This window comes from Mauremys reevesii, linkage group 2, assembly GCF_016161935.1.
Source record: "Mauremys reevesii isolate NIE-2019 linkage group 2, ASM1616193v1, whole genome shotgun sequence".
Classification (NCBI taxonomy): Eukaryota; Metazoa; Chordata; order Testudines; family Geoemydidae; genus Mauremys; species Mauremys reevesii.
This window is the reverse complement of record NC_052624.1, coordinates 8595138-8616104: the sequence shown is the minus strand read 5'-3', so window position 1 is coordinate 8616104 and position 20967 is coordinate 8595138. Positions and strand designations below refer to the sequence as shown.

At 42.4% G+C, this 20967-nt stretch overlaps 1 protein-coding gene across 1 annotated transcript in view; it reads right to left on the bottom strand.

The window, feature by feature from the left end:
• The window catches only part of OBSCN (obscurin, cytoskeletal calmodulin and titin-interacting RhoGEF), a 297128-nt gene that overhangs the window by 93469 nt on the left and 182692 nt on the right, over nucleotides 1-20967 (bottom strand). Inside the window, exons 86-93 of the mRNA XM_039523906.1 lie at nucleotides 19309-19575; nucleotides 16031-16303; nucleotides 10218-10490; nucleotides 8497-8784; nucleotides 6397-6675; nucleotides 3133-4488; nucleotides 1804-2082; nucleotides 860-938 (exon numbers count right to left, since the gene is read on the bottom strand). Of these exons, the coding sequence (XP_039379840.1) occupies nucleotides 860-938; nucleotides 1804-2082; nucleotides 3133-4488; nucleotides 6397-6675; nucleotides 8497-8784; nucleotides 10218-10490; nucleotides 16031-16303; nucleotides 19309-19575 (3094 nt within the window). The remainder of the gene's footprint in view (nucleotides 1-859; nucleotides 939-1803; nucleotides 2083-3132; nucleotides 4489-6396; nucleotides 6676-8496; nucleotides 8785-10217; nucleotides 10491-16030; nucleotides 16304-19308; nucleotides 19576-20967) is intronic.

Here is a 20967-nt window from a genome sequence, read left to right as displayed (position 1 = left end):
GATAAAAGTTTGGTAAAGTCATAAGCAGCTGAAAACAGGGTCTTATAATGGGAATTGTTGGGTAACCTGAATAACAGGTAGTGTTACCGGCCCCATTCACAATACAAGCTTTTTAATCTGTACATCTCAAAGTGTTTTACAAAGGTGGGAAAGCAGCATTATCCCCACTTCATAGATGAGGAACCTATGGCACAGAAGTTAAGGAAACTGCCTGAGGTCACACAGCAGATCAGTGCCAAAACAGGGAACAGAACCCCAGGATTCCAGCCATTCTACATGTGGCTGAAAAGTAAAATCAGCCATGCATTAAATCCCATTGAAAACAATCAGCTAAAATCGCAGTTGTGGCCAAGATGCACCAGGCACTGCTGAGGGGTTAGGGACAAAGAGGACTCTAAGATCTAAAGCTGATTCTGGATTGGATCTCAGGAACAGCCAGAGCTATCCCACTCCCTGGCATAATTTAGAGAAGCCATGAGCACCCTGCTGCCAATGACCCCTAATGGTCAGCCCTGAAGCCAGTGCAGCAGTTTCAGCTTCACCCTCTTTTCCGGGCCACTCCCAATCCCAGACTGAGGACTGCATTACACCGGGAAGGAATTCCCAGTGTGCTGAAGCAGCCAGGCTGTGGGCTGTTTTGCACTGAGGGAGCAGCACAAATGACTGTACCAAGCCCACCATAAGCAGGTACTACTCACATGAAATTATATTCACAGATTACCATAGCCTTTGCTTTACCACTGTAATGATTGTGGTTGTCTGATTCCCACTGAACCCATCTAAATCCAAACACTCATGAATAAAAATGAGCATTGTGCCATGTTTTCCAGTCACCGCAGCTCTATCATTCATCTTTTACCTTGAGAGATATCCTTTGGCACTGTAATATGAAGATGTCTCTGTTGCGTCTGCTGCTGTATCGTAATCAGTACTGGTCACTGATAAAAGAAAAATGGACATTCTGTATGATCTACACTTTGTAACCACTGCAGTTCATAACAGTTGCAGCTAAAGGTCCTTGCAGGTTCTGAAATTTCTTTACAGGGAGCAGCAGCAGCCTCTGTGATCCCCCTTATTAATACTCATTTATCTCCATCCACTTGACCTCATGCTCCCTCCAGACAAAGGAGAGCTGGATATGTCTCCCTTTGAGCCCCACCAATGCTACTGCAAGAGCCAGCCAGAGGGTACTGCAAGAGAGAGAAGACACACACGTTTTCCCCCAGGAGTGAGTGTGCTGTCTCCGTAATGCTTACAGCCTTCGTGGAGAGAGAGGGAACTGAGAACCCAGGATGAGATCACAATGCACTGGGTATGGCCGCATGGTGCATTTCTCATGTGAGATTTCTCCGACCTTTGGGAATGAATGTGCAGTGCTCGGCAACTAACTGATCCAGTTATGCTGGTGACAACATTGCCAAAAGCTGCATCACCCTCAAACACGGGCCCCGATAATAGGAGAAAAAACAGCCCACAAAATCATTAAGCTTACAGCTATTTCATCTACATTTTAATTAACAAAACCCCAATTATCCCATTCGAAAGGAGTAAAACCCCCAATTGAACTAATATTACCTCTCACGTGTCATTTTCCTGCCAATGAGATTCACTTAATCAGATCAGCCAGAATAAACATGTATCTTTAATCAACACCATTCACGCTCCCCTCTTAATATGATGCATAATATTATAACAAACGTGCAACTATGCATCTTATTCAAATACCACTCACACGTCCCATTAATATTATGAAATATTTTGTTTCATAACATTCAGTCTTTTCAATCATTCCTCAAGACTCACAGTCCACCCGCAGCTCCGCCTTGCTAGAAGAAACTCCCATGTTGTTTTCAGCAAGGCAGCGGTAGACTCCCATGTCAGTAGGGACCACGGCGGTGATGATCAGTTGGTGGCACCCTTCCTGGTCCTCGTTGATCATATAATGGTCATCTTCTTCGATAACCTTCCCATCCTTGAACCAGCGCACCGTAGGTAAGGGTTTGCCAATAACAACACAGTCAAAGCTGACTGGGTAGCCATCTTGCACCTCTTGGTTTTGAAGCTCGGTTATGAACATGGGAGCTAAATACGGGTACAGTTGGAAGAGAGAAAAGGAAACAACCAGCTGCGTTAATTGGTAAAGATACACTTCAAGACCGCTGCTGTGCAGTGTGTCAGAGGAAGGGACTTGCAGTGATGCTGACTGGCACATTTTAAAACAATAGAAAGGTGCCCTTCCTCCATAATATAGACAGAGAAGGAGTAGCTTTGGTTGGGTATTTTCCAGTGAAATGTTTTTTCATCAGCAAATGCCACGTCCTCAAAACCAAAACTTTTTGTGTGAAAGAGACAGTTTTGACATCTTTTATGACTTGGAAAATGTTTGAAATGTTTTGAATGGTTTAGTTTCAACATTTTCTAAAAGACAAATTCTAGTTTTCCAATTCTAAATGGAGTAGTGTTTCAAAATGCCAGTTAATGATAGTAAAAAAAAACCCTGAAAATGGTCAAAATCAAAACAAAATATTTTGAAATTATTAAAACAAAACATTCCAAAATCATTGAAAGAAAACATTTAGATTGACACAAAAGGATTTTTTTTTATTTCCAATTCATGAAAATTTTCAAAGATTTTGACTTTTTGCCCCAATTCAGGACTGAAAAATGTTTTGATATCTTGAAATCTTCAAGGAATGGGAAAACCGCTTTCCACCCCTCTCCCCAACTCTACTCAGTAGAATCTGCCTTATAAAAAGGACTCATTTATTCTCCAATAGCTGTTCCAGACACTGCAGCATCACTACTCTAAGCTAAAGCTTGGGTCAAGTCCCTCCCTCCGTAAAACAGGGCTGAGAATGTACTCAGAACTGCTTAGTTCACTGATGCTTTCAAAGCATTGTACGATGCTATTGTGTGTTTTGTTATTAGGGTGAGTAAAATTTTTTCCCTCAAAACATTTTTACAATGCCAAAAGGATTTTTGACTCAATGGAAATTTTAGTAAATAATAAAAATCTCTGTTTTCAGGTTTTCAACCCCTCCAAATTTTAAAGAAAATTGTTGTGAGGAAAAATAATTTCTGAGTGAGCTCTAAATATGATTGTTAAATAAGAAACTAGCATGCCTTGCTAACCTGTATCGGAAGTCAGTAAAGGTGGTGGAGGTCTTTTCACTAAGGGCTGAATCTGCCCTGGAGCAGGTGGTGCTGCTTTCCCTATGCGAAGCTCTATTTTCTTAAGGCCTTGGTCCAGGATGTCAATCTCGACTGGGATACCCAGCGCAGCAAACATCTCTCTGAACCGGCCAGCTGCTGTTTTTGCTTCTGCCAAGATTTCAAACTTGATGTAGATGTACTGATCATCCTCACGATACGTCTGCTGATCTACCACCTCCACATCCCCTTCATCCGCACTGACAAAGAGCTCCTCCTCCACATCAGACATTTCCGTTGAGATCTTGGACTTGAAGAGTTTGTGAAGCCTCCTTCCTGCTTTACGGAATGCATCATCCAGTTCGCTGCCAGAAGAGCTCTCTGTTTCGCTGTCAGTGAGGCGTTTCACTTGCTTGTGCTTACGAAGAGCATCCGGTGCCTGCGTACCAACCACCACCTTAGCACTCTGGGAAACCTTGCCAAACTTATTAGATGCCTCACAGGTATATTTTCCTGTGTCTTTCATGTCCAGGCCAGTGATAATCAAGGAGCAAGTTCCATCACTGTAATTGTCTATGTGATAGTGGCGCCCATCTGAAAGTTCCTCACCGTCTTTCAGCCAACGGACCTTCATATCGGTTTTGCTGAGAACCACACACTCAAGGTGGAGAGTGCCTCCTGGCTCACCACAAAAATCTTTGAAGGTATCGCCAAACACGGGACATTCCTGCTGTTTGATCTCCTTCCTCACCTTATACCCTTTGAAAGCAGCCTGAATTTTCACAGCTGCTTTGGTCATGGAAGGATCATCTAAATCTTCCATGATTTCTGGTTCAGCAGGCTTGGCAGGAAGAGCAGACTCAGTAGTCTCGATGCCCGATTGCTCCCAGTGTTTCCAGAATTTACTGGTGGAGACCGTCTGAACCTTGCTACCAATGCTAACAGTAGATTTTCCGGCCTTTTTAAGGTAGTTAACTAGTGAAGGTGTCCCAGCCCTAGACTCATCATCTGAGCTCGTGAAAGAGAAGTCTGCTTCTCCACTTTTAGCCAGCTCATCACAGGTGGAGTATTCTTCTGAGTAATAATGAGACTCCACTTCTTCCTTCTTCAGCTTATGAAGTTTATCATCCTCTTCTGGCACTTCACTGATGGAATCCAGGGTTGGCTCCCTGCTCATTCTTCGCTTCTTGGCAATAGCCTCCCAGAGGAGGTGAAGGTCCCCCTCCTGAGCAGCTTCGGGCGGCAAGCTGGGCTGGAGCTGTCCATCCACCATCTCTTCAAGTTGAATCACATCACGTGCTTCCTGGGCTACCTCTTTTGGCAGTGCCACTGTGGGAACTAATTGGGATTCAGGTAGTAAGACAATAAGAAGAAGCATGTGAACAAGGCAAGAGAAATCACATGAAAATGTTACTCCAAATCCAGGCAGTAAAATATCACTGAAATTAAAATGAAGCAAAAATCACATATGTTAGAAAGAAAACATGGCCAAACCTTGAACAAATTCTCCCCCTCCCCCATGCAGAAAAGTGATGGGCCAAATCCTGCCTTTGTTTGTCTGTGCAAGCCCCCAATGTCTAACTCAGCTTCTTATATGTAGTCACTTTCTGAAACTGAAAGCTGTCTAGCTTTCTGCTGAACATACCCCATGGAAACAATGCCCCACAGACCTGCAGTGAAAACCACAGGAGGTAATTAGAACATCAGAATGGCCATACTGGGTCAGACCAATGGTCCATCTAGCCCAGTATCCTGTCTTCCACCAATGACCAGTGCCATATGCTTTAGAGAGAATGAACAGAACAGGGCAATTTATCAATGATACATCCCCTGTTGTCCAGTCCCAGCTTCCGGCAGTCAGAGGTTTAGGGACACCCAGAGCATGGGGTTGTGTGCCTGATCAACCTGGCTAATAGCCATTGTTGGACCTATCCTCCATGAACTTAACTAGTTCTTTTTTGAGCCCCAATATATTTTTGGCCTTCACAACATCCCCTGGCAGTGAGCTCCACAGATTGACTGTGTGTGTTGTGAGGAAAAAGTACTTCCTTATGTTTGTTTTATGTTACATCCCAGATCAACCTGCAGAAGATCAGTGAAAACATGTATTGTAACAACATTGATTCTCATTGGAGAATTTGAGAGGAAGTCACACTTTCTTCACCTGTCTCCACTTTATGCATTTGTCTGGGGGCGCAGAAAAAATATTTCCCAGTACAAAAAGTTTTGTAAACACTATTTTTATCTACATTATGTATTTTCAACTTTACTAATGCCATTAGGAAAGTGTAGCATTTTTTAAGAGGTGCCCTGGCACTGAATGGGAAAAGTCTAAATTGCATTGTAAGAATTTTTTAATTTTTAAGAACGCTGCCTCCCTGCCTCAGAGTTGCAGCAGCCTGTCCTAGAGGAGATCCATGTCCTGTGCTCTCTCACTGAGATTTTACTGTGGCTCTGTCTCACCATTTTTCCTAACAGGAAAGTATTCAGAATGAAAGCATATGGTCGCCTCTTGCATAGGGAATGAATACACTTACCCTGCTTTGACTTTGATTTCCCTCCCTCTTGAGGAATCCAATAAACTCAATTTTAATTCTTTCCCACCATCCTTGTTCTCAAGTGAGGATGTGGCAAAAAAGCATTTGAGGAATTTTCTACTGTGGTGAACACCATTTTTCTTATCGTGTTTTAATTTACCTACGGCTTATCCGATTAAGCTCGAAAAGAGCTAGAGACTTATTTTCCTTCTTTAAATGAAAGCTTATCAGTAGGTCTCCAGCAGACATCTGGTGACCCTTTTTATGCCTGTGGGAGCCACTGAGACACTTGGACATCACAATTTAAAATCTTAATGACTTACAATTAGAGTTTAATCAACAGTCTTGAGCACTAGGATGTGGTTATATTACTCCAGTGAACTAAAATGTCTCACTTCTGTTTTTGTGTATGTTTTGGTTGTACTCTTAGCTATAAAGTGGCAAAAAAGTTTTGGACTCTGGTGAATGTGTCCGTTTTTAAATGTATCATTGATAAGGAAATTCTTGTCTAATCACTTCAAAAACCAAAGACAAATTCTACCTCGACAACAGACATGATGTCCTCATTTGGAGGCTGATGCGTCTTTGCTTGTGGATTTAGCAGGAGGAGAAATATTGAGCTTATAATGGAAACTGAATTCCAGTCATAACAATGGAGAGGCTATTGAGTATCCTTAATTAGAACTAATAAAAACTCTCAGATACACACTTTTTGTACCTTCAAGAGACAGATGGGCAGAGGATCTGGTATCGGGAGAGATCATGCAGGTGTACAATCCTTGGTCTTCAGGTTTAAATGCACGAATAATGAGCATCTGCTTCTTGCCATCAGACTTGATTTCGTATCTTCCTCCATGCTGTAGTTGTTCTTTTCCTTTGACCCAGATTGCCTCTTGGGTCTCTCTTGAAAATTCACACTCCAGGACAGCCACCTCCCCTTCCAAGACCGACTTGCCTACTAAGGGACGAGTGACTGTAAATGGAGGCTCTGCAATTATAAAAATTAGGGCATTAAAATCAATGAATGCACCCATTTCTGCTTTATGGACCCCAAAAGGGGGGGGAATTAGAGTCTGTGAAGCATCCAAGCTTTGAATTTTGGCGTTTTAAACTTTTTGTTCAACTGTTGTAGCCAATCATTGGAAGGTAAATGGAAAAACTGCTGTAATTTAGAGTTTACAACTTCTAAAGCTCTCCCAGAAGATTAGATTGCATTAGTTTACAGCTACATGCAGAAGCCATTGCGCTTTCCCCCCTTATGTTTCTGTGCTTATAGGTCATCACTAAGGCTACAATTTTGTCATGGAGGTCGTGGAAGTCACGGAATCAGTGACTTCCAGAGACCTCCATGACTTCAGCCTGCGGCGGCTGGGAGCTGCAGGGTCCCCGTCCTCCCCCCACCCCCCACTGCCTATGGTGGCCAGGAACTGTGGGGGCCCCTGGGAGTTCTGGGCCGCTGCGGGCGGTGTGGGGACCCTGCAGATGAGCTCCCCAGTTTGTCACAGATATTTTTAGTAAAAGTCACGGGCAGGTCACGGGCTTCCGTGAATTTTTCTCCGCGACCTGTCTGTGACTTTTACTAAAAATATCCATGACAAAATCTTAGCCTTTGTTATCACACATTTTTGCCAAGTCTCACACACCATCTCATACACCCCACCAAGACCTAGCCCATAGTAGCCTTACAATTCCTATACGCTCGAAGTGTAAATCAGAAGCGTAGAGCCAGCTGAAGTGGCGCTCCCTTCAACTTTTGAAGAAAAGATCCAACATAGAAAAAAGATTTTGAAAGTTGCCTCCATCTCAGGTTTTGAAAAACACGATGAAACCTTCACTCTTGATACTAATGACTGAGCCAGTAGCTCTTAAATAGTGAGAAAATGTCTTGTTATGTTCATCACTTTGATAGATGACCTTCTAATAACATGACAGCTGCATGGCACCAGTATTTAAAATGCACCCGAGTTCAGCCAGACTTGACTGAAGAAACATGGGCAAATATGTTTTTAAAATGTTCTTTTTCCCCTCTTAGGAATTTAACTTACCAGGGGTTTTCAAAAAAGATAAGAAGAAACTATACAAAGCACACAGGCACCATTGCAATAGAATGTAGAGAGAGGCTTTACAAGAAAACAACTTAAAGGTAACTCCAAGACCACTCGGGTTTCACTGAAGCAACTGTGAATTGGTACCCCCAGGTACAATGTCAAGGTGTTAAATTACAAGAGATATACAAATATCAGAGAGAGAGAGAGAGAGAGGCATTTTAAGGAGGAAACACTGCCTCTCCCTTGCGTGCGCAATAAAACTTTCGGTTGCCATCAGCCACAGTAACATAGCCATTCCAGCATGCCCTGCCTCAGTCATTCCATCTGGTCTCCATGAGAAAAAAATCTTATATTGATCAGACAAAACTCGGATATGCATTGCAAGCCATGAGACTGAGTGGTGAAGTATGGAGAGAAAGATGTCAAGTAGATAAACAACACAGCAGGTTTCACTTTGCTTCTGCCCAAAACCATTTACCAACCTTCTCTCCAAGACTCAGTATCACCGAACTACGCTATAGTGTGGACACTTCACTCTCATGGTCCCTTGAATGTGTGAAGCAGACATAGGGTGACCAGACAGCGCATGTGAAAAATCGGGACGGGTGTGGGGGGTTACAGGAGCCTATGCAAGAAAAAGGCCAAAAAATCAGGACTGTCCCTATAAAATCGGGATAGCTGGTCACCCTAAGCAGACATGCCATGCGAAATACAGGGCTATAACAGCTCTCAGTGCATTATGGGACTTCTCTAATTCTCACCTAGCTGCACAGTTTGAGGTAAATGCACTGGTTCACCAGCACCAAATTTGTTTACAGTTGAAATGCGGAATCTGTAGGGTTCGCCTGGTGAGAGATTGTCCACAACAAACTCTGTGTTTTGAATAAGTTCCTTGTTGCATTGCTGCCAGCCACCACCAGGTGTTTTCCTCTCAACATTGTAGCCTAAGATGCCACAGCCACCATCACTCAGCGGTGTGAACCAGGACAGAGTTACCGAGCGACAGCTCTTACTTAAAATCTCTGGATCTTCAGGGGGATCAGGGAGGGCTGAGGGCACAACAGAGTTCCAATGATGTATAAAATAAGTGCTGTCACTTTTTAGTGAGATTACAAATAAGCCCTCATTATAAGCAATAAGGAGAAATCTAAGTGACACATTCAGTATCTTTTTCACCATGAATGGGAGCTGTGTTGTGCCTATGAAAATCAGATACATCTTTGCACAATTGACAACTCTCTGCAGACCTGTGCTGCACCGTAATCTATGGTGTGGGGGAGACATATAGAGCGGGGTGGAATTTTTCGGGTAAATAGTTTTTTCACCCCAAAATGCATTTTTGGCTCATCCAAAAATACTGGCGAACATGACCTAATTAATACCGTTTTGGAAAACGGTTTTCCTGACCAGCAAACTGTCTGAATCTGTCCTTAGCCTAGGGGTTAAGTCACACACCTAAGATGTGGGAGACCCAAGCTTGAATCCCCCCTCTGGAGCAGATGTCCTCCTCCCAGGTGAGCAGCCTGGCTATAGGCTATTCTGGGGTATGGCCGCTCTCAATCTCTCCTGTTGAAACTGTTCCACTTTGTATAAACACTTACATAGTCATTGGGCCAGAGTGAGAATGTGAGGGTGACTATACCCTGCATTCACCTAAGAGGTAGGAGACATGGCTTCAAATCTTCTCTCCCTGTGATTCAGAGCAGGGATTCAAACCTCAGTCCCTCACAAGTGCCCTAATCACTGGGTTAAAGGTTATAAAGGGGACCCACACATCTTTGCTACCCTGAAACCAGCTTTTCCAATTTGCCTACCATCTTCCCTAAGGCTGGTAAGTTTGCAGAGTATTGTTTTAAATAAAGATAGAGAGAACTTGATCAGAAAACTGGTTTCTCCACAAGTATGTACAGTTTTAGTTAGTACTTTACAGAAGAAGGATGGTAGGTTACAAAATGGTGGGTTTCAGCTAAGGAAACACTGAAAAGAAGATCTCAACACTAGTTGGTTTAATTTTAATTTCATGAGACAGTCAGAGCAGAATAGCACAGCAGCAATTTATCAAACCTGAGAAAGCTGGCATGTGTGCCTGTGGGAAGGAGAAACAGAAAACAGCACAGATGTAAGAAAATCAGAGTGACAGAGCTCAATCCTGTAGGCTGAGAATCATAGAATCATAGGGTTAGAAGGGACCGGAAGGGTCATCTAGTCTAACCCCCTGCCAACCTGCAGGATTTGTTGTCTAAAAACCACCCAAGATGGATGGATCTCCAGCCTCCTTTTGAAAACCTCCAGTGAAGGATGTTCCACAACCTCCCTAGGCATCTGCTCCATTGTCCTAATATTCTTACATTTAGGAAATTTTTCCAGAGATTTAATCTAAATCTGCTATGCTGTAGTTTTAACCCATTGGCTCTTCTCCTGCCCTCCGTGGTGCAAGTGCCAATGGCTAGAATTGGCAGAAACGTTCACTGGATGAACCTACCTATTACCGATAACGTGGCTGATGTAATTGCATCCCTTGCAGCAAAAGTCACCTCTCCAGCATGATGTGGTTGGGCTTTCTTCAGGATCAGTTTGTAGCTGTCTCCATCTGCCTGTATTTCCCAGTTCTCGTCTGGTTGGATATCCATGTCATTAATATACCAGGCGACTTCACTGACTGGCACTGCTTCACTTAAAACACAGCTAAGGGTAGCTGGGTCCCCAGCAGTGACTTCAGTGCCAACCAAAGGCTGCAAAATTTCCAGGCGCCATCCTGCAGTTAAAAATATGTAATCAAACCCCAAGATACTGAAGAAAAGATTAAGTGTCAAGATTAATACTTAATGTTCTTGATGAATCTTTCGACAGCTAGACCACATGGGCTGGCGGAAGAGCCTGATGGGTTTTCTGAGGTCTAGGTTACGCAATCTGCTTAGAGGTGGCAGAAATCTTAGAAACTAGACTGCCAAAGCTATCAGGAAGGCTCCTTCACATCTGTGTGCGGTAGCATCCTGTTTTGACCCGCTTTAGCCCTGATTCTGCATGCTCATGTGTAGGTGGATCCCTTTACTTGTGCAGAACCACTTTAAAGTCACTGGGGCTCCGTCCTGGTGCTAGAGTCCATCTGTGCCAACAGGCTTCAGGAGAGGGGCCTTTACTGGTTATAAGGGTCCTTTTCCCAGTTTTAGCCAAGAACTTCAAAATCACTTTTCTCACTTGGAGCTTGGGGAGTTTTGCACAAGCAAATGACAGTTTTCTCTGAAAAAGACTATTTCCTGACATTCCGTGAAAATAGCAGCAAAATTCATGAAATGATGGTGAATTCATAACACTCCACAAGCTTGCTGGTGTTGTGGGCACAACCATCTGTAAAGCAAAACTAAAAAAGCTTCTAAGCTTTAGTAATCTCCCTTCATGCCCACTCTTACTTCACTGGTTCATCCTCACCCTCTCTTTTCTCCCTTTTCTGTAATTTGATTTGGGATTAATTCCCTCGCTGTTTCCCACTCAAGGAGAGGATGTCACAATCTTCTTGTGTCTCTGTCCAGCAAATAAAAACAACTGAAACAACGTCCTCCCTTTACTCTTTTCAAACAGATAAGAATATCAATAAAATTATATTAGGGGGTTCCAAATGGTTTCACATTTTGCTCTTGAATTTCTTTTCCACCTGCAACCTACACTATTTTCCATGTTTTCCCTATTGGGTGATTTGAGAGTGCTGTCAAGAGCAAAAGAAGACTGACTTTGTCCTTTGAATTCAGCTGCTCTCTTTCCTACTTTTTACTCTACTGTACTATTTTCCCTCAATGAAATTCAGTGAAGGACATGGGGTGAAGTGACACGACTGGACATCCTGAAGATATGTTGGATTTCACTTTTTGTGTAAAATTATTCACACATTCTAGGTTTAGGTCCTGCAAGCTGGTATCATAGAACTAAGGGCGACTAACATGAATCAGGATTTACTCTGGATCAGATCTTCAGGTTTTTTTAAGGAACATGCCATTGGGCACATGGTATTGTGAGACACACAATGCCCAGATATGAAATGGAGATTGTGAGAGTGTAGCCAGCCAGGTGCACTTATACTCCTAAGAATTATAAAGAAGTGTTGGGTAGATAAATGAATATGCTCCTCTTTATATCTAGTTGAACAACTGAGATTGAGATAGGTACTTTGTACCAACTGTGCAAGCTGTGACTGTGAATCTATTTCCCGCCAACAAAAAACTGATATTTTATGCATGTCGTGAAGATTAAAGATCTATCTGAGCCCCGAGTTCCCAAAACATTATTTTAACTCTACATCCTGTATAAGGAGCTTGATTAATTTCTGTCTGCAGGAGAAGCAGATGGGGGAAATGACGGAAAGGCATGGAAAGCACGGAAGGTGCATTGATAAGAAAACATACTGTTCAATCACAATAGAAAAGAAGCTAAGATCACCATAGACAGAAAAGAATTAGGAGCTGTAGGGGAGTACAGCTTCCCAGTCCAGCCGAGGGATGCTATTCCTCACCAAGAAGATAGACTGGAGGAAAACAAAACTGTGGAAAACCTTTGAAAGATAGAAGCAAAAGTTCCACTTCTGTTTAAAAATTAGATTTCTGACACTGAGGTACCACCAACCCATGAGCTGATAACTAACAAACAGTACAACCAGAAGGTTTGGAGAGCAAGCTGGAATGTGAAGCATGGGAGGAGGTATGTATGGCTTACATGGACAAATATGAAAACACATAAATGGATAAGTGAAAGAAACAAGACGAAAGGCCAGTTGAAAACTGATGAATCGAAAATTGCATTGAGCTTCCAGTAGCTGAACTATAAGGAATGCTGAAAGACATAGTACACTTACAACTGGCAACCGAAAGACGGAGATGGAGAGACATACCCAACATGTTTGCAACCTATGTGGTTACATTTAACCAAGAAGTAGCATGTTTGTCAATGCCATGAGGCGATGCAATCACTCAAATACATAAGCCAGGTTTTATTTATTATATATTATGTGTGAATAAAGTTTTCTCATTACATGTAAGTTTGACATAACATTGTCACAATTTAACCACTTTTTCCAAACACCTTACAATGTTGACTAGCAGTAGACAAGGCAGTCCCAAATAATTCTTCAGCCTGTACTCATGCCCTCCTGGAAGAATTTTCTAATGGTGCCACAGAAGTACTGATGCTAAAAGATTGTCAATAGATGGGACCTATACTGACGACTAAGTAGCCACAGCAAACTTCACCAAGAGAGGAGACCAAGCAGTCAAAGTGTCATGAGTTAAACTGCAGTGCATCTTTACACTGTAACTCAGTTATCTTATCAGCTGTGATTGTAACATACTAAACCATACTGCACCTGATAAAGAATTTTTAAAAATGTAACATAAAAGAAATTTTAAAAGAGTATGATGAAATAACCATAGTTTAGATTGTTAGAAGGAAAGAAAACAAAATTAAATTATATTAAAAGTTCAAACTCAGTAAAGTAGAAATTGACCAGATCCTCAGAGTGCAAGGGTGGCTTTTGCTTTGGCTTATTATAGGAAACAGGTCAGTCATAAATGTCAGATGTGGGTTCAATCTCTTCTGAAATTCTCAGACGTTTAGGATCTGGGCCAATCTCTACTGAAAATCTCACAGCCTTTTGCAATTACCATTGTTGTTCATCCTTCGAGTTCGAAGATAACCATGACATCACTGGTTGGTTTAGTTTCTGTGAACACGTGAGTAGCTGATCAGGCCATTCTGAGCTTTGAACTGTCTGTGGCACATTGAACAAGAGATGCCACTATGGGTTGCTTGATTAACAGAGGACATGCTGCTGTTATGAAATTTACGCTGCTGGTACTTCTGCTCTGCCTCAGCCTTTCTCCTCCACTCACAGACTGTAGCTCCAGTAAGGATGAGGTTTCACCAAATAGAACTACCATGAAGGAGATCTTCCCAAAACTCAGGGTCATTGTTGAAACACTCCAAGGATAACTTGAGGGAGTCTTTGAAATGTTTCTTCTGACCTCCCTGAGAGCACTTTCCCTCCTTTAGCTTGCCATAAAAGATCTTTTTTGGCAGTCACTAATCTGACATTCTGGTGTCATGGCCTGCCCGTCTCACCTGTGATTTCATCAATGGAATATGGATGCTTGGAATGTGTGCCCGTATGAGAACCTTAGTATCTGGAACCTTGTCTCACCATCTTATCCTCATCAGTTTCCTCAGACAGCCCACGTGAAAGTGATTTTGTACAATTACCATAATAGGCATTTGATAGTGGCTCCTTTTAAAGCCAGCTCACCAAAATTAAGGCTGTTTTCTGACATAAAATCTAGAGAGAGAGAGACAAGAATGTATTTGCTGCACATTATCTTCTCTCTGGCACTGAATTGAAGTAGATAGGTAAGGACTAAAGGGAGAACAAATTAGGAATTATCAGGGAAGGCAAATAGCTGATTGAGTTTGTACATAGCCCTGCACTGGTTTCCTAGACAAGAGGGACAAGCAGCATTCCCAGAGGTTACGGATCAATGCAGGGAAGATGAAGATCAGACTAGCTGTACAATGGAATTCAAGAGAGGATGGATTGTTTGACAGCACAAAGGAGTTCACATACCTGGGCATCCCAATTAGCATTGATGGAGAGGTAGTACATGAAATAAATACATAAAGAAGCCACATTTATTCCTAGTGCAATCATGGGCAATGACATTGGTTTCAATGGAGTTGCGTCTGTTTACACCAGGGCTGAATTTGGTTTAATAATTAGCAGTAGATGCATGTAACTGATTCAACAAGATTGGGCAAGCAGAAAACTGAAGCTAAAAACCCCAACATCCTGCAACTATGATTTCATTATGTTGCATGGCTGTGTGAGTCTGTCTGCGATTGAAAAATGGAAGCATTCCCTCATAGCAAGAATGCTTTGCAAAGCTCATGAGTATAACTATGGTAAGATGAGTTAAGGTGCAGTTCAGGAAAATAGCACATTGGAAAGCATACAAGAATAGATGTTATTCTGGTTGGGCCACATCAATCGAGATGTATCATGAGTGAATGTACAGGCAAGTCCTAAACTCTGGGAAGACAAGTGATGGATAGTCAGACCACAGAGAAACTGATAAAGCATGTTTGAGAAGGATTCATCTCTGCTGAGTAACAGAACGAAATGTAAACGGTCATGTTCCACAGCCAACAGAAGTTGTGCAAAGTATACTCACCTTTGCCATGATGCTTGCAAATCAGTCAGCAATGGCTAGGCCTATGGTCTGCTGCTATTTCTACTTAAGAAGGTTGCCAACTCTGACCGAAGCTATTCCAGGAGATTTTCTTTTTCCCAACATGACATAATGTCATTTTCTTAAAATATCCTATTAAAGTCTCCCGGATTGCTTTCACTAGTCACAGGGAGAGTGATGCCGATTCAGGAAGACTCCAGGCCAAACCTGGAGGGTTGGCAACCCTACTACTTAACCTAATCAGCAGGGGTGGCTCCAGGCCCCAGCACACCAAGCACATGCTTGGGGCGGCATGCCGCGGGGGGCGCTCTGCCGGTCGCCGGTCCCGCAGCTCCGGTGGACCTCCTGGAGACGTGCCTGCAGAGAGTCCACCTGCGGGAGGTCCACCGGAGCCGCAGGACCAGCGGACCCTCCGCAGGCACGTCTCCAGGAGGTCCACCGTAGCTGCGGGACCGGCGACCGGCAGAGCGCCCCCCGTGGCGTGCCGCTGTGCTTGGGGCGGCGAAATGGCTAGAGCCACCCCTGCTAATCAGGACTGTCTCACTGTTTACCTTGTTGCCATCCTCATTCGTTTGTTTAATACACCCTTTGTTGTCTTGGTATGCTGATAGATTCAAAGCTCTTTGGGGCAGCGACTGCTTTTCATTCTATGTCTGTGCATTGCCTAACTGATCGGGGCCTCTAGGAACTAATGTAATTAACAATAATAATGATGATGATCATGATGTAAATTGTTATCTGTGAACCCTTGAAATAGCTATATCTGTGACCCATCAGAATGCTCACTCTCTGTATGAATGTTGCTTGTTTCTAGCTAATTTGCACAATTTATAAGCATTATATGAGACGTGACATATATCACTGCTTACACATAAGTGCTTGTCACACGAAACATAAGTAGTAAAGTATAAAATAAAAGATTTCTCTGTGTGAAGCAGAAGTAATGCAGGGAGCCCATGACCTATGCTACTCATGAACTATCCAGCTCTGGCACTCAACAAATATTTTTCTGGGTTGACCAGCCTTTCAAACTGGAAAGTTAGAACTCCAAGCACAGGTTTGTCACTGTTACCTTTCACAGTCAGGAACGCAGATGTCACAGCATCACTAGTCAGGAAAGTCACCCTGCAGTTGTCTTGGGGAGTGAGGTTCTTCAACAGGAGAAGATGCCTGCGTCCATTTTCAAAGTAAACCATCTCAATGTTTTCTGTGGTTTTGGCAGGCTCATCATCAATCAGCCAGTTGTAATTGTAGCACTCTGGTTTGGAAAGGTAGCACTCAAACAGAGCTTCACCACCTTCCATGGCTTCCACATTCTCCAAACCCTTGACAATACTGTTCTTGGCTAATGGAAAAGGAAAATGATCAAAAACATTAGCTATTTTGCTTACACACTTCTGAGTAGTAGTGAGCCTTAAAGCACACTATGTAATTCCCATCACCTGGAAGCTGATATGAGAGCATCATATGTGGAAAATTAACTTGTGGTTTCTCCTTTTAAATTTCAATGGCATCCTAACACAGCATTATGTTTAAAATACATCCATAACAGCAATGTGATTTAACAAGTAGTAAAATAACTAACACGGTGTTTCCTTCTGGTTTAATTCAACATTTATCCAATAACCTGACCTATATCTTTATACATGAAGGATGAAATCATATTGTTTGTATGAACTGAATAATTGTTCAATGGAAATGAATACAAAAAGCCATCCACAGTCCACGAATATAGGGTATAACCAGTTTCCTTTTGTGCACAACAGGAATCTTTTCTTGCCAACTTCCTCCATATGTATAATTAACATCACAGCTGGAGAGATTTGAAACCGATAGGGAGATCATCTTAAAATCTTACCACCTTTTATACAAAACATGTCCTTATCCCAGCAGTGGACTACTGTCAGATTACAAATATCATTGCATTGACCAAGTCAACAAGGGATTTTCCAAATTGTACTACCAAAAGCCATTTTCAAAATTACAATTTATTGCATCGGTAACACTTTTTTAGTAGTAACTTTCTAATTATTACCAAATTCTTCTGACAGATGTCCAGGACCTGATTTTTTAATCTGAGTGTCAGGGGTTGGGACCACTGTGTGTGCAAAAATGTGCATAGATGTGCATGACCCACTTGCACACAACTGCTGCAACTGCGTGCACCAACTGATAGTTGTACACAACTAACCAGTTTGATGAACATATCCCCAATTTGTGTGCACAGCCAGGTTAATTGCACAGACACATTAGGCATACACTACTGTACAAATTTATGTACACTGAGTTGGGTGAGCACAGTTTAGAAACAGAAACCCACAACGCTCACTTGAGTTATATACCATGGTCCTCATGATCAGTGTTCTAATGCAGCACCAGAATAATGGGCCAATCAATCCTGTTTAGTAACCACATCAATCATTGTAACCTCTAATCCGTGTGCAATTGCTTGTCACCTAGAAAACTGATATTGAACTATTTATTCTCTAGCAAAGCCAAATCAATTTTTCTGAGGTTCCAGAATTTTCCAACTTGAATGTTTAAAGAGAACAATGGTCTTGTGCCTAGGGCAAAGGACAGGAGTCAGAGGCATGACTGCATTCCTGTATGAATGTATCCGCATCATTTAATTTCTCTGTGCGCCACTTTCCTCATTAGTAGAATGTTGATACTTACAGATCCCTGCCCCGCTGGGGCCTTTTAAGACGGAATTCATTAATACTTGGTGAGTGCTTTCAGACCCTAAGATGGAAGGAGCTACCAAAGTGCAGAGCATTATAATAAATAATAAATTGGCTTTTTAACTGAGCACAATCCCACAGTTCAGAAACCAAATAAGAAACAATATTATTTCTAATCATAATAGCGTACCCAGTAATTGAAAACAAGAAATCCATATGCAAATAGCAGAAAACTAGTTATTAAAACATATCCGTTATGCTCTACTGTTGTTTGCTTTGATCGCTTGGATATTTCGGGGCTTTAAAGGCAGTCCCGTTTTAAATGGCAGGCTGTGGGCCTCGTTCTGTGGTTGCTCCATGTACGTGGCCCACTGAAGTCAAGGAGAGTTCCTTACATGGAGCAGCTGCAGGTCTACCCCCTCAATTACTTAATACTGGCAAACGTATGGTAGTTTTCTTTGAAGTATCTTATGCACCATCAAGTCTAAGACTGAGATCAGGTGTCTTTCACCTTACATGGGACACCAAACCACCAAATGCTAGACTGGTCTCAAAAACCCGTGGAGGAAGATTTTCAAAAATGCCTACAGGTTACAGTGCCACAAGTCACAATTAAGGCCAATGGGCCTTCTGCTACTAAATCTCTTAGGCCTTTTTGAAAATCATCCCTGTGATGATTGGACGATTATTTTTTAAATTATATTCATGTCCACTCGGTCCTAAATTGAAAATAAATAACCACAATAAAGACTGTGGGGCACTTGCATAGCACAGTAACTAGGGCAGTACAAGTACCTAAGAGAGAGACAGAAATTAGTGACTCTTGAACGCAGACACTGAGCAACTGAGTCCAAGACATATATAAACAAAGCTCTGTTAATTAAACCAATAAAGGTTACATATAGGGCCACATCCTGATCCTATTAAAATCAAAGGCAAAACTCTCATTAACTTCATTGGAAACAAGAGTTAGCTTTGGTGGGAAAAAATATAAGAACAGGATACAACAAACCTTGAAACACTGTTTTCTGTAAACCTAAGAATCAAGCTGCTCTCTTCATCGTTTCTATCACAGACACTTAACTACATATAAAGTAATATTTCTATTGTTTTTTCCACTCTTTGTCTCCCAGGGACACTTACAATATCTAATTACAAGAGGCTTTACAAGTTATCATTATTTTAAATAGACATAAAAATCAAGAAAGGTGAGCTGTAGATTAGATTAACTGAAAATAAAAAAGACAATGCCATTTTATCCTTTAGTTAATTTTTAAAGCACTTTGTATGTGAAAAGCACTATATAAGTACTATTATTTTTCAAGTCCAAGAACACCACATCTGCAGCATGACAATAATGCAGCAGAACATATCCCATTTGATTAGTGCTACTACCAAATTCAGTTCATTGGAGAGCAAGCATGATTACCTATATGCATTTGGAACCAAAAGTGGGCATTAAATTGAACTAGTTTCCAACTGATTTTTGTACATTTTCACATTCAACTCATGTTAACATCAAACACGTTTCTCATTATTATTGATATTGGAATGAACACCAAATGAATAGGTAACGATTTGCCACTTATTGTCAGATGCGGCTGTGATTTGCCACTTGGTTGTTATTTGGTCCCCATGGTAGTCTTCCCTTTGTGCTGGAAGACCTCACCTTGAACATCAAGCATAGCCACAACTTTGGTGCTTCCAGCTTCACAAGAATAGATGCCACTGTCTTCTGGAAGGGCAGGTTTAATTTTTAGCTTGGCTACATTCCAGTCCTGCTCGATAATGACTCGTTGCCCATCTGCGGAAACTTCCTGATCATTTTTCTTCCATGTGGCTTGCACTGGTCTAGAGTACTGGCATATGAACTCTGCTGTGCCATCTTCATCAATGGTAATGTCCTGCATGGGACTGACCACCTCAATAGTTGGATCTGTCAACCAACATGTCAGGAGGGACATGCATTAGTGGATCCTTATGGAAAGGGCAGCTTAGATTGTGTCAAGCACAGAGCCCGCGTGGAATGGGAAGCAAAGGAAATGAAATGACAAGCATAAGGCTACTCAGATGCGCTACAGGTTAGCAGGTTTAGCGTTTGCTTGTGTCAGCATCAAGCAGCGTGGAAGCAAACCGGGTATATTAGGATAGCTGTACCATCAGATAGTTTAGACCAATGGTTCTCAAACTTATTTGGTCAGGCCCTCCTTCTTTGTGTCTGAAGTCGTTTACGTGCTCCCTCCCCGCACCACACACACACACACACACACACACACACACACATATATATATACTGCCACCCAGCTCTGGAGGCAGAGCGGAGAGCAGCAGCTGCTGGCCGAGCGCCCAGCTCTGAAGGCAGCACTGTGCAGAAATAAGGCTGGCAGCATGGATAGTGATATTTGTCAGTATCACTTTTCACTGCAGACTTAATGTCCCATTGCCACCCTTATTTCTGCGCTGCTGCTGCCACCCCAGGTGAGGGATTGAGTGGAGGGGAAGGAGAGCCTGAGCCCAAGTGGCGTGGCTCCAGCTATCAGCTCTGGGGTTCCAGCTGTCCCATTTATTCCAGCCTCCCGGGTGTGCACGGCCCTTCTACATGAGCCCCAGCCACCCGGGGCTGACAGAGCTCTTAAATAAAATCACACAGCTCACACCTCTCTTGACACATTTGCTCCATAGTTTGAGAACTGCTGGTTTAGCCTAAATAACTAAGACTTATACTAAGATTCTTGAAGGTTATTTTTCTTTGGAGAGCATCCGCTAGGATTCTCTCCATCCTCATCATTTCCTCCCCACAACGACACATATCACAGTAGCCCTCGTTCCACCAAGGAGCACTCGATGTGGCTCACTCTCGAGTATGTCAGGGCTTCTCAGAATCTGTCAGGAGTGGAGATAGTGAAGTGGGATGGGTGAGCTGCCTTGAGAAGATGGTTGAGTGACTTAAACAAAAACAGAAATGTCAGAGAGAACATATTCGGCAAGATTGGCCGGGGTTTAGCTGGGTGACTCCAATTAAACTGGTAAGTTTGTGCTAAAAATTAACCCCGGTGTGGCTATATGTTCATTTGATTAAATCTGGCCAGGAATTTTCCAATGACGAACTTATAGCTTCCAACAGGCTGTGATATGATGGTGCCTTTACTATGATACTTTAGATGCCCAAAGGAAAACTGCGCCAGTGATACTTAGGCCTGTCTGAAAGTTCATAGGAGCCTTTCTCTATGTGAACAAACCGTGAAAGCTACTTGAAATGAAATGTACAATTACATTAGGCATTCCGGTTTACCACTGGTCATAAAGCCTGTCAGAAACCCACAGGCAG